This window comes from Myxocyprinus asiaticus, chromosome 18 (assembly GCF_019703515.2).
Source record: "Myxocyprinus asiaticus isolate MX2 ecotype Aquarium Trade chromosome 18, UBuf_Myxa_2, whole genome shotgun sequence".
Taxonomy (NCBI): Eukaryota; Metazoa; Chordata; class Actinopteri; order Cypriniformes; family Catostomidae; genus Myxocyprinus; species Myxocyprinus asiaticus.
The window spans coordinates 5,193,456-5,207,939 of record NC_059361.1 but is presented as its reverse complement, the minus strand read 5'-3'; the positions used below and the strand labels follow the sequence as shown (position 1 = coordinate 5,207,939).

The 14,484-nt window shown below is 36.8% G+C and overlaps 1 protein-coding gene across 1 annotated transcript in view; it reads left to right on the top strand.

Moving 5' to 3' along the window:
* The window catches only part of otogl (otogelin-like), a 97,146-nt gene that overhangs the window by 78,760 nt on the left and 3,902 nt on the right, over nt 1–14,484 (top strand). Inside the window, exons 53-56 of the mRNA XM_051723978.1 lie at nt 832–936; nt 1,273–1,392; nt 1,479–1,524; nt 9,603–9,682. Of these exons, the coding sequence (XP_051579938.1) occupies nt 832–936; nt 1,273–1,392; nt 1,479–1,524; nt 9,603–9,682 (351 nt within the window). The remainder of the gene's footprint in view (nt 1–831; nt 937–1,272; nt 1,393–1,478; nt 1,525–9,602; nt 9,683–14,484) is intronic.

Sequence of the window (14,484 nt, the reverse complement as noted above, 5' to 3'; positions counted from 1 at the left end):
GAGAAACCACAGTTAACAACATATTCCACAGTTTATGTAGCCTATATATTCAGCTTCATCTGGTGAGAAAAAAATAAAGAAAATATCAATAATATAATTTAATAATAATACTAAAAATATAATTAGAATTATAATAATAAATATTATTATATTAATAATGATAATAATAATAATATTTAAATAGGCCTAACTGAGGCATACTTTATATACAGAAGCTATAGCCTAAATGTAAGAGTTACATTTTAAAATTAGTTTTGACACACTTCCGGGTTAAACCACGCCCACATCAGGTTCTAGCCGAATACAGATACAGTTACAGATCATTTGTCATAGTAACAGATACAGATACTGGCTTTGCTGCACACCCCTAATGTGGTTACTTGGGGGAAGGCACTGCGACACCTCACCATGCGGTTCAGGGCTAACGTAATAAATAATAATAAAAAAAAATTATTAAAAAAACTCAGAGATTAAATGTTAGATATAGAATGTACTGTTTACGGAGGTTATGCAAATTGGTATGTTTTTATTTTTATTTGCTTGATATAAAAAAATATAATAATATTTAGTTAAGAAATTTACGAAGGATAAATGCTCAAAAATCTGTACTTTTGAATTAAACTCAAATGTAATTTTCCAAGCTGATTTGTAACAGTGTGGAATCACCCAAATGTACAGTATTAAAAGGTGTTCTGATACATGCATGTTATATAAACTGAAATATGTTTCATGACGGCTTTTAATGTCCGAAGACCTGGTTTGACTGTCTTTTTTTAATGAGTGCTAAAGGATTCTTTTATTCTACAATATATTTCTGTTTTGTTACTGTAGCACCAGGTTTACGTTCCTTCCTCTGATCCTCACGTGTGCTGTGGCTCCTGCAAAAACATCTCGTGTTCTTATCCCAGTGAAAATGGCACTACAGAAGTTTTTATGGTAATCTTCACATGCACATGCACACATTCAAACATAAATCAACATTGTTTCAACTTTAATGTATTTTCACACATCATATCAAATCAAAATCATATCACTTTATTGTCACTTCATCATTTACACAAGTATAATGATGAGTGAAAAACGTTGGTGTATGGTCCAAACATTGCAGTACGCATAATTTACGATAAACAAAAAAAGTACAAATATACAGTATACAGGTTGTAACTGTGCAAGATCACAAACAAGAGTTGCAATGACCAAGTACTTGACAGAAGAAAATCTAGTGTGTAACTGAATTAACGTGACTATGTTTTTTTTTTTGCGCGATTCTAGGCAGGTAGCTCGTGGGTGGCTAACTGCACGCGGTTTGACTGTATGGAGACTGCAATAGGAGCAGTAGTTCTGGCCTCTGGAGTCGTCTGCCCTCCATTCAATGACACTGAGTGTATTCAGGTCTGACTCAAAGTGATGCTCGTCTTCTGCCTCTTCCTGTATCACTTTGTGGTTTTTTCTGGTAACCTGTGTGCTCTGTGTTTCAGAATGGAGGTGTCGTTCAGACGTATGTGGACGGTTGCTGTAAGACGTGTAAGTAGCGTGTGTCCGGGGCTGATTGGTGGGCTTTCTGGGAATGCTGGGAGCTGTTTGGAACAGCATGATGGAGGGGCAGTGCTGGGCTTTATTAGCTGCTGGTCGTGACTGTTGTTAGATGCTCGCTGTTGTCCAGGAAATAAAAACTTACTACGGGCCTCTTTCATTCTTTTCTTTTGCAATCTGCCTGTTTCAATTTCCTTTATTCTTAAAGGGACAGTTCACCTGAAAAATGAAAATTCTGTCATTATTTATTCACCCTCAGGTTGTTCCAAACCCGTACGAATTTGTTCTGTGGAACACAAAAGGAAATGTTATGCAGTGTTTATCTCAGTCACCATTCACTTTCAGTGCATTTTTTTTTTCCAAACAATGAAAGTGAATGGTGACTGAGGCTGAGGTGTCATTTTGCCTAACATCTCCTTATATGTTCCACAAAAAAATGAAACGCATACAAGTTTGGAACACATGAAAGTGACTAAGTGATTAGTGTTAACCCTAACCTAACCCTAACAGTTTTTATTTTTGGGTGAACTATCCCTTTAATTCCCAAATTCAGTTATTCCCTTTGGTTGTAAATGCTATAATCCTAAAAAAAAAAAAAAAAAAAAAATGTATGGATTTCACCATATATATATATTTTTTATTATTTATTGACAAAACATCAGATTTCTTTAGCATTCCCCTCTCTATCACCTGTGTCTGGGCATTTTGAACTTTCTGTCTGTCTTTACTGTGTGTGTAATCTGTGGTATAGGCTGGATTTTGTGCTATGGGATTGGTGTTTTTGTGGTTTAAATGTCTCTTGTCAAAGCTTGATGCTTGGTGTACAAACAGGTTTAGACAAATGTCTTTCACACACGCTGGGTGACAACAAATACATTAGTAAAGCCATCCGAATCGGTACAGTGGTCTCAAAAAGGATTTGGACTCTTAAGGCAATTTAAAGAAAGTATGAATGTCATTGCATTAGAAAAATATTAAACCAAGTGCAATTTATTTTAAAGAAATATAGAACAAGACAACATTTCAAGCAAAACATTTCACCAAAAGCAGTTTGTTAGGTTTGAAATGAGACAAAAATGGGATATACTGTTCAAAACATAGACATACAAGTATTTGTGACACTTTTTGGTTGTAAAATGTTAGTTGAACATGTGCATAGTGAATGCGCTGAACTACACCTGTGGTTGCTCTGCAAGGACACCTGTGTGAACTAGAGGGAAACTGACTTAATTCATCCACTAAAAATCACATTGAGTTAAAAGTAATTTAAAGGAACATTCTGGGTTTAACAGGCTACAAGTTAAGTTCAATCGACAGCATTTGAGGGAAAATGTTGATATCACAGAAAATAATTTTGACTTTTCCCTCATTTATATTTAAAAAGCAAAAATCACAGTACGGCACTTACAGTGGAGGTGAATGGGGCTTGTTCTTTAATGCTAAAATACACAGGGGGAATTCACTAAGAATGAAAAAAGTGCCGGTTGTTTGCACACGTTGTCTGAACTGGTTTAGTCCCCGATTCACTAAACTAATTATGCAGTTCACCCAGGACGCCATACAACCTAGAACCGCCACTGACTTCCATTGTAAGTAGCTCATTGCAACTGAGAATTTTACTTTTATATAAACTTTGCTTTTGTTACCAGGACAGTGATACTTTGAAATGTACCTATTTCCAATGAGAAAACGGGCAAATTTGTGTCTTTTCGTTCACATAAAGTCAGAAAAAACAACATATGAATCCAAATTAACATGTATTTATACTAAAGTAATACAAAAATGACTACAAAAGATTTAGAAGTGAGTATTTTTCGAGATTTACGATGATACTGTAAATCACTTTCACGAATCAGCCCCCAAATGTAGTCTCCCATCATGTTCTCGTTATACTGTCCTTGGTAGCGGCATTCAAAGTCCAGTATATCCTGATGGAAGTGCTCGCCTTGCTCCTTCGAGTACACTCCCATGTTCTCCTTGAATTTATCAAGATGAGCATAAAGGATATGGACTTTGAGGGATTTCAGAGGTGGAGCTGAGGAGAGAAACCCATACTACCCCAACCAAAAAGACCTCAACGACTTGATTAGAGATCTTAGTCTCACCAAGTCCAATGCTGAGCTTTTGACATCTAGGCTCAAGCAGTGGAACTTGTTGGTTGAAAGTGTTCAAGTCGCAGATCAGAGGAAGCATCACCAACCTTTTTCCAGCTTCTTCACCCATCAAGATGGGCTCTGTTTCTGCCACAATGTGAGTCTGTTCGAGGCAATCAGAATCGCCTGTAACCAGAATGAGTGGCACCTCTTCATTGAGAGCTCATCCAGGAGCCTCAAAGCCATGCTGCTCCATAATGGTAACAAGTACCCATCTCTTCCCCTGGCTCACTTGGTGCACCTCAAAGAGGATTACAACAGCATCAAGACCTTGCTGGATGCCTACGGCTGGGATGTCATAGGAGACTTCAAAATGGTGGCATTCCTGATGGGTCTCCAAGGCGGTTTTACCAAGTTTCCCTGCTATCTTTGCCTTTGGGACAGCAGGGACACCAAGGTGCACTACCACAGGTGGGACTGGCCACAGCAGACCGAGTTCTCTGTGGGGAGGAACAACGTAAAGTGGGAGCCACTGGCGGACCCCCGGAAGTTGCTGATGCCACCACTGCACATCAAATTGGGCCTTATGAAACAATTTGTCAGAGCTCTAGTTGAGGAGTCGGCAGCCTTCAAGTACCTTCAAGACTTCTTCCCTAAGCTGTCTGAGGCAAAGGTCAAAACCGGTGTCTTCGTCGGACCACATATAAAGAAGATCCTGGAGTGCAATGAATTCCCCAAGAAGCTCACTAGTAAGAAAGCGGCTTGGAACAGCTTTGTCGCAGTGGTTCGGGGCTTCCTGGGCAATTACAAGGCCAAAAACTATGTGGAGCTGGTTGAGACTCTGGTGAAGAACTATGGCACAATGGGCTGTAGGACGTCCCTCAAAGTCCATATCCTTGATGCTCATCTTGATAAATTCAAGGAGAACTTGAGAGTGTACTCGGCGAGCACTTCCATCAGGATATACTGGACTTTGAACGGCACTACCAAGGACAGTATAACGAGAACATGATGGGAGACTACATTTGGGGGCTGATTCGTGAAAGTGATTTACAGTATAATCGTAAATCTCGAAAAACTACTCACTTCTAAATCTTTTGTAGTCATTTTTGTATTACTTTAGTATAACTACATGTTAATTTGGATTCATATGTTGTTTTTTTCTGACTTTATGTGAACGAAAAGGCACAAATTTGCCCGTTTTTTCATTGGAAATAGGTACATTTCAAAATATCATTGTCCTGGTCACAAAAGCAAAGTTTGTGGGGAATAATAGCCATTATCTATACTTCTGAGGCATAAGCAATTAGGAAATAACACTTAATACCCAGGAACAAAAATTGTGTTACATAGTGTTATTTTTCGTGGTAATCAACATTATGCCACAAATGCTGTCAAGTGAGTTTAACTTGCATTGAACCTGGAATATTCCTTTAACCATCTGTTTTAAAAGTAATTGCAAATATGGCTAAGATGCAATGAAATTCATACATTTTTAAGTGCAGCTTTTCATTTTGTTTGCATATAAACCACACATTGCAAAGCAAGCGAGTTGGAAGATATTGCATGAATGTATTTTCTCTGATAAGATTTAACAGTCTTAATTGTATTGGCATGGCATGCTAGAGAGATACACAGGTGATTTTGAGGAAGAAGCTCCACATGTCCAGCATGTGCCTTAGTCGGTATGTATTTTTTGTGTGTGTGTAAATGGTGGAACAGGGCATCTTTTGTATGCATGAGGGCATATATGGGCACATGTGTGTGTGTGTGTGTGTGTGTATGTGTTTGCATTGGTTTTGGGGCTCTTGCGTTTGCGCTGGCTGGTTTGCGCTGCGTGCTGGAAGCTTTTACGAGCAAAGCACCATGTTTAAGCGACTGAGTTTCTGACCTCTGGATTACTTGTGAGTTTGTGAACTGCCCCTGTGTGTTTCTCAGGTGCTGGACTCGGTTTGTTGCCTTTTTCCGTTAGTCCAGTTACACCCACTGCTAGTACTAACTGTGATACAGGTACCCACTCATCTACTGACTTATACTCATCTGTCTCTCATTGCATTGTGTGTGTTTAGGATAAAGTATTTTACACTTATTTCTTTGCCATTATTTTCACTCGGTCTGAGTGAATTGATTGATTAAGTGAGCGAGACATTAACATTTGTCCTATAAACACTGTCTCTGTTCTACTAAATGTTTTTTTTTTTCCTGACACTGATGTTCACTCACTCAGATATACATGCACACCCTAACTCTCACTTTATCACTGCACTAAAGAACCATTACAGGAATCGTGAAAATTCTGTCATTCTTTACTCACCCTCATGTTGTTTAAAGCCCATTTGCTGTCATTGTTTTAATGTGACACAAAAGGAGAGATTTGTGAAGAATCTTCACAAAGCTCTTTGCCATGCAATGACACAATAAGCACAGTAAAGGCTGTCCAGACAGCTCATGCACTGTAAGTCTTCTGAAGCCGTAAAATAACTTCAAATGAAAAACAGACTATATTGGAGTTCTTAAATGAAGGTTAAGGAGGAGCCTGATCATATAATCTGCATTTCATTATTTTATTACATTGAAATAAGAAAAAAGCACTGTAGTGTCAATATACAGTATATATTTAATGTGTATACTGTAAGTCAATAAATAACATATCATAAGATTATGAAGCATAAACTTTTCACACCACAGTCATATTCACAGAGCAGGTTTATTCCTGAGATTTGGATCAAAAGCAAATCTCTATCTTTTCACTGGTGTTTTTCCATTCACCGCCATTGCTTCCCCCACCGGTGGTCACAAATAAGGCCTACAGTCTCGTGACTGAAACCGGTCAATATGCATCACGTTGCGTCCAGCTTTTTTAGTGCAAGTACATGTTTGGTCTAAACGGCCCCTTAAGAATAGGGTATACTTTGTTTTACATCCGTATGGCGAGCCCATACTGATGTGTTTGCCGCATGTACACTATGACTGCTTTGTCATGCTCTACTAGCAGTCAATCTCAGGCGAATGTGCAGATGATGCTAATAGATGTGAACAGTCCTCGCATTCCTGTGCTGATGTGTGAATTTGCGTTAGGCGCACTGTACGGGAAACGTACTGGCCTTTAGACATGCCGCTTTGGGTTTTGGGTCAGAAGGCCTTTGCACACCATAGGCAGCGCGATTATGAGAGGTGAATCGCAGACGAATGGCCCTTTCCCATAGAAAGCAATGCGGATGTTCGCCGTTAGCACATTCACGCCTTTACAATAGGTGGAGCTAATCAACAAGCAATTTTACCCCGGTACTGTACGTGGCTCAACGCACCTTTGAGCTGGTTCGTCCTCCGCCTATGATGCATGAGAAGAAGAACTAATTCAAAATGTTGATCGCGGAAAGAAATCATGGCAAAAGTTGTATGTGGTGTACAAAGGCCTAAATGCTATTGGTTCTGACGTATACCATAACTGTATGTGGTGGGCTAGTTTAAATAGGCAGATTGGTGAAGGAAATTTGAGAGCTGTAGTGGAGGGCAAGATTTTGAGCAAATAACGACCTAAATTTTGGTCTGTTCTTCACGGAAAGCTATCATATGATATCAGAAAACTTTGAAGATAGGGCAATATAAATACATGATACTTTAATCAAACATTCCAACTTTAAGTTTTTATTATTGGAACAGCACCTCTTCTTTGAGTTGCGCGACTGTCCCGATCTAAGGGGGAGAGACTGAAACTGCATCCGGCTGATGCACACTCTATCGCGGGATGCTCATCCCTCTAGCACGCCCACTTAATGCAGCTAGATTATAACGTGATGGCTCGCGACATATTGAATCATAATATATGTCATTGTGTATTTCTTATTGTAAAGAAAATTGGCAATACGCAGCTTTATTAATAAGAGATGGGTTTTTTTGTGAGTTAAAGATGGATTGAAGTGGGGGGCCTGGGTAGCTCAGCAAGTAAAAACACTGACTACCACACCTGGAGTCGCAAGTTCGAATCCAGGGCATGCTGAGTGACTCCAGTCAGACTTCCTAAGCAACCAATTGGCCCAGCTGAGTCACGTTAGGTTAAGCTCCTTGTGATTGCTATAATGTGGTTCTTGCTTTCGGTGGGGCACGTGGTGAGTTGTGCGTGGACGCTGCGGAGAATAGCGTGAAGCCTCCACACACACTAGGTATACGCGGTAATGTGCTCAACAAGCCACGTGATAAAATGCCCGGATTGATGTCTCAGATGCGGAGGCAACTGAGATTCATCCTCTGCCACCCGGATTGAGGCGAGTCACTACGCCACCACGAGGACTTAGAGCGCATTGGGAATTGGGCATTCCAAATTGAGGAGAAAAGGGGAGAAAATCTTGGATTGAAGTGAACAAAAAGGTGAGAGAGGGTAGTCTTTGCCCCATTATACACTGCAACAAAATACATTTTTGATTTGTTTTTGTTTTGGCTTGTTTTCCAATATAAATATCTAAAACTCCTTTAAAACAACATACATTTACTTTAGCAGCTATACTGCAGAAGAAAAAATTGTTATCTGAGAATGTTCAATATAATATTAAAAATACAAATATTTTAAAATATCTAAAAATCCTTTAAAAAAGATGCATTCACACAAGAAGCAGCATATAAGATATTTAGTCTTGCTTTTAGAGAATAGATCTTGAATAGAAGTATATTTTGTCTTTACTGCACTCGCAGAAGTATAACCAAGTGAAAAAAAAAACACTTATATACAAAATACACTTATATTTAAGACACATTCTCTTAAAGCAAGTCTAAATATGAATAATCGGTTAAGAGCTAATGATTAATTGTTGCAATAATCTCCGAATAGTCGAATAATCGTTCTAATAATCGTTAGATTAATCGATTATCAAAATAATCGTTAGTTGCAGCCCTAGTTTAGAATGTCATGAGGGTGTGTAAATAATAACAGAATTTTCATTTTTAAGTGAACTATTATATCACTGACAACCATCCTTATAACACTGCCACTGCATTCCACACACACTCATCAGCTGGTCCTCCCACAATCTCAGACACACAGCTGTGAAGTCTTGATTTATTTCCTGTTGAAACCCCTTATAATTGTTCAGAACCTGTCCTCCGTTTGACCTGCACCTCCAGAATCACTGTGCCAAAGCAAATAAGGAAATTGATAACACACGTACACTGCCCTCTAAAGAGTTTAATGCTTTTGAATCAAGTATTGTTAGACACACTATTTAATTAGATATGGGTGAAAAGTTCAGTTCTCTGTGGTGCCGTTTGATCAATGTCAAACGTCACCATGGTAACTAACTTGTCAATCAAGTGGAGCCTCCATAGTGCAGCAATAATAGTCACTGAGCCTACTGTGTTTATGTGTGTGTGTGTGTGTGTGTGTGTGTGTGTGTGTGTGTGTGTTTGCATGCTTGGCTCATTATTACAGACATGTTTACAAAGATTAAACCCTACCAGGTTTAGTTGTTAATACAGAGCTCAGCTGACTACATTCCATGGAACAATACTTTACATTTAACATGAATTTAAAATTTACTATTTAGTTTTTATTATACACATTCCTTGTCTAACTGTACACTATTCATTAGTGGACTTTATTATATTTAAAATTTTTATACATTTTATTTATTTCAAAAAAGTTTGATTTTTGTAATCTTTTATCATTTGTAATCCGCCTCTGACACAACTTTCCTTCCGGCTGATGTCACTGCAATGGAATGGAATGCCCACTTTTCACAAGCCACTTATCCAATGGATAAACTCAAGTCATGTCCTAAAAATATTTCTGGTTGAATATCTGATTTCACTTGTCACAATGAAATAAGTCACATTGATTACAAAGTAAAATGGGTTGCAAAGGCCATTTCATGTATAAACCCTAGTAAATGTGTGCATACTTGTGTTTATTTATAAGTCACATTGTTTTGTGTGTGTGTGTGTGTGTGTGTGTGTGTGTGTGTGTGTGTGTGTGTGTGTGTGTAGGTAAAGAGGATGGTAAGACCTGTAAGAGAGTCGCCATCAGGACCACCATCAGAAAAGACGATTGCAGAAGTAACGCACCTGTGAGTTTCAAAGAGAATGCAACAAATTCACATTAACATACACACAATTATTAGTGTTATTCTATTCTATGCTATTTTATTCTACATTGTTCTATTCTGTTGTTCTATTCTACACTGTTCTATTCTGTTGTTCTATTATATGTTATTCTATTATGTTGTTCTATTCTACGCTGTTCTGTTCTGTTGTTCTATTCTACGCTGTTCTGTTCTGTTGTTCTATTCTGCGCTGTTCTATTCTGTTGTTCTAGTATATGCTGTTCTATTCTGTTGTTCTATTCTACGCTGTTCTGTTCTGTTGTTCTATTCTACACTGTTCTATTCTGTTGTTCTATTCTATGCTGTTCTATTCTGTTGTTCTATTCTACACTGTTCTATTCTGTTGTTCTATTCTACGCTGTTCTGTTCTGTTGTTCTATTCTGCGCTGTTCTATTCTGTTGTTCTAGTATATGCTGTTCTATTCTGTTGTTCTAGTATATGCTGTTCTATTCTGTTGTTCTATTCTACACTGTTCTATTCTGTTGTTCTATTCTGCGCTGTTCTATTCTGTTGTTCTAGTATATGCTGTTCTATTCTGTTGTTCTATTCTACACTGTTCTATTCTGTTGTTCTATTCTATGCTGTTCTATTCTGTTGTTCTATTCTACACTGTTCTATTCTGTTGTTCTATTCTACGCTGTTCTGTTCTGTTGTTCTATTCTACACTGTTCTATTCTGTTGTTCTATTCTACGCTGTTCTGTTCTGTTGTTCTATTCTACACTGTTCTGTTCTGTTGTTCTAGTATATGCTGTTCTATTCTGTTGTTCTATTCTACACTGTTCTGTTCTGTTGTTCTATTCTACGCTGTTCTATTCTGTTGTTCTATTCTATGCTGTTCTATTCTGTTGTTCTATTCTACACTGTTCTATTCTGTTGTTCTATTCTACACTGTTCTATTCTGTTGTTCTATTCTACGCTGTTCTGTTCTGTTGTTCTATTCTACGCTGTTCTATTCTGTTGTTCTATTCTATGCTGTTCTATTCTGTTGTTCTATTCTATGCTGTTCTGTTCTGTTGTTCTATTCTACGCTGTTCTATTCTGTTGTTCTATTATACGCTATTCTATTCTGTTGTTCTATTCTACGCTGTTCTGTTTTGTTGTTCTATTCTACGCTGTTCTGTTCTGTTGTTCTATTCTACGCTGTTCTGTTCTGTTGTTCTATTCTGCGCTGTTCTATTCTGTTGTTCTATTATATGCTGTTCTATTCTGTTGTTCTATTATATGCTGTTCTATTTTGTTGTTCTATTATATGCTGTTCTATTTTGTTGTTCTATTATATGCTGTTCTGTTCTGTTGTTCTATTCTACGCTGTTCTATTCTGTTGTTCTATTCTACGCTGTTCTATTCTGTTGTTCTATTCTATGCTGTTCTATTCTGTTGATCTATTCTACGCTGTTCTATTCTGTTGTTCTATTATACGCTATTCTATTCTGTTGTTCTATTCTACGCTGTTCTGTTTTGTTGTTCTATTCTACGCTGTTCTGTTCTGTTGTTCTATTCTACGCTGTTCTGTTCTGTTGTTCTATTCTGCGCTGTTCTATTCTGTTGTTCTAGTATATGCTGTTCTATTCTGTTGTTCTATTCTACGCTGTTCTGTTCTGTTGTTCTATTCTACACTGTTCTATTCTGTTGTTCTATTCTATGCTGTTCTATTCTGTTGTTCTATTATATGCTGTTCTATTCTGTTGTTCTATTATATGCTGTTCTATTCTGTTGTTCTATTATATGCTGTTCTATTTTGTTGTTCTATTATATGCTGTTCTGTTCTGTTGTTCTATTCTACGCTGTTCTATTCTTTTGTTCTATTCTATGCTGTTCTATTCTGTTGTTCTGTTCTACACTGTTCTATTCTGTTGTTCTAGTATATGCTGTTCTATTCTGTTGTTCTATTCTACACTGTTCTATTCTTTTGTTCTATTATATGCTGTTCTATTCTGTTGTTCTATTCTATGCTGTTCTGTTGTTCTATTCTTCACTGTTCTATTCTGTTGTTCTATTATACGCTGTTCTATTCTGTTGTTCTATTCTACACTGTTCTGTTCTGTTGTTCTATTCTACACTGTTCTATTCTGTTGTTCTATTCTACACTGTTCTATTCTGTTGTTCTATTATATGCTGTTCTATTCTGTTGTTCTATTCTGCGCTGTTCTATTCTGTTGTTCTATTCTGCGCTGTTCTATTCTGTTGTTCTATTATATGCTGTTCTGTTCTGTTGTTCTATTCTATGCTGTTCTATTCTGTTGTTCTATTATATGCTGTTCTATTCTGTTGTTCTATTCTACACTGTTCTGTTCTGTTGTTCTATTATACGCTGTTCTATTCTGTTGTTCTATTCTACACTGTTCTGTTCTGTTGTTCTATTATACGCTGTTCTATTCTGTTGTTCTATTCTACACTGTTCTATTCTGTTGTTCTATTCTGCGCTGTTCTATTCTGTTGTTCTATTCTGCGCTGTTCTATTCTGTTGTTCTATTATATGCTGTTCTGTTCTGTTGTTCTATTCTATGCTGTTCTATTCTGTTGTTCTATTATATGCTGTTCTATTCTGTTGTTCTATTCTACACTGTTCTGTTCTGTTGTTCTATTCTACACTGTTCTGTTCTGTTGTTCTATTCTACACTGTTCTATTCTGTTGTTCTATTCTACACTGTTCTGTTCTGTTGTTCTATTCTACACTGTTCTATTCTGTTGTTCTATTCTACACTGTTCTATTCTGTTGTTCTATTATATGCTGTTCTATTCTGTTGTTCTATTCTACACTATTCTGTTCTGTTGTTCTATTCTATGCTGTTCTATTCTGTTGTTCTATTCTATGCTGTTCTATTCTATGCTGTTCTATTCTGTTGTTCTAGTATATGCTGTTCTATTCTGTTGTTCTATTCTACACTGTTCTGTTCTGTTGTTCTATTCTACACTGTTCTATTCTGTTGTTCTATTCTACACTGTTCTATTCTGTTGTTCTATTCTATGCTGTTCTATTCTGTTGTTCTATTCTATGCTTTTCTGTTCTGTTGTTCTATTCTATGCTGTTCTGTTCTGTTGTTCTATTCTATGCTGTTCTATTGTATTTTTCTATTATATGCTGTTCTATTCTGTTGTTCTATTATATGCTGTTCTATTTTGTTGTTCTATTCTATGCTGTTCTGTTCTGTTGTTCTATTCTATGCTGTTCTGTTCTGTTGTTCTATTCTATGCTGTTCTATTCTGTTGTTCTATTCTATGCTGTTCTATTCTATGCTGTTCTATTCTGTTGTTCTATTCTATGCTGTTCTATTCTGTTGTTCTATTATATACTGTTCTGTTCTGTTGCTCTATTCTATGCTGTTCTATTCTGTGCTGTTCTATTTTTTTTCTGTTCTATGCTTTTCTGATCTATGTTGTTCTGTTCTATTCTATGTTGTTCCATTATGCTGCTGTATTTGTTTCTATTATGCTGTTCTGTTTTATTCTGTTCTTTTATGCTTTTCTATTCTATGCTAGTCTATTATGATGTTTTATGCTGTTCTATTCTATGCTGTTCAATTCTACGCTGCTCTGTTCTGTTCTATTATGCTGTTCAATTCTATGCTGTTCAATTCTACGCTGCTCTTTTCTGTTCCATTATGCTGTTCAATTCTATGCTGCTCTGTTCTGTTCTATTATGCTGTTTAGTTCTATGCTGTTATTTTCTGTTTTTCTGTTCCATACTTTTCTGTTCTATTCCATGTTGTTCTACTGTATACTGTTCTTTTTTTTCTATTCTATGCTTTTCTATTCAACGTTGTTCAGTTCTATTATGTTATGCTGTTATATTATATGTTCAATTCTACACTGTTTTATTCTGTTCTGTTATGCTGTTCTATTCTGTTCTATTCTATGCTTTTCAATTCTATGCCATTATGTTCTTTTCTATTATGATGTTTTATGCTGTTCTATTCTGTTCTATTCTATGTTCCTCAATTCTATGCTGTTCTATTCTGTACTGTTCTTTTCTGTTTTTCTATCCTATGCTGTTCTAATCTATCCATGTTGTTCAATTCTATGCTTTTCTATTCAATGTTGTTTTGTTCTATTATATGTTTGTTATATTTTATTCCATGGCATTCTCCTTTCTGCTTTATGCTGTTCCATTCTATTTCATGCTGTTCTGTTCTTTTTCTTTCTTTGCAGTTCTATTGACCTTATGCGCCAGAGATGCACCAGAGAAACTAGCACGCAGCTATCTTGACAATTTTGACATTGATCTTCCAGTGTAGCAGTTGCTATATACAGTAGATATCTAAGGTGTTGATGTGAAAGTGTAATTAGCTAGTGAAGTGGATTTACAGGTTATAGAGTTGCAGGGGATGCCATAAAAACTGGAAGTAGAGGGGGGAGATTTTAGAACAAGAGTGCTTCATTTATAAATCCACAAGATCCTACCGTCACTCTGTGGATGTACTGATATGCCTTATTAATATTAAGAACAACATTAATATTAAGTAATTAAAAACATCTCTGTAATACACCTCTGGCCGTCTTCTCATGCCATTAATCCATTGCATTATTGTTAAAGTGAGCAGATTTTTTAAGTGTTAAAACGGGACGGGGTGCCACTATACAGGTGCATCTCAATAAATTAGAATGTCGTGGAAAAGTTCATTTATTTCAGTAATTCAACTCAAATTGTGAAACTCGTGTATTAAATAAATTCAGTGCACACAGACTGAAGTAGTTTAAGTCTTTGGTTCTTTTAATTGTGATGATTTTGGCTCACATTTAACAAAAACCCACCAATTCACTATC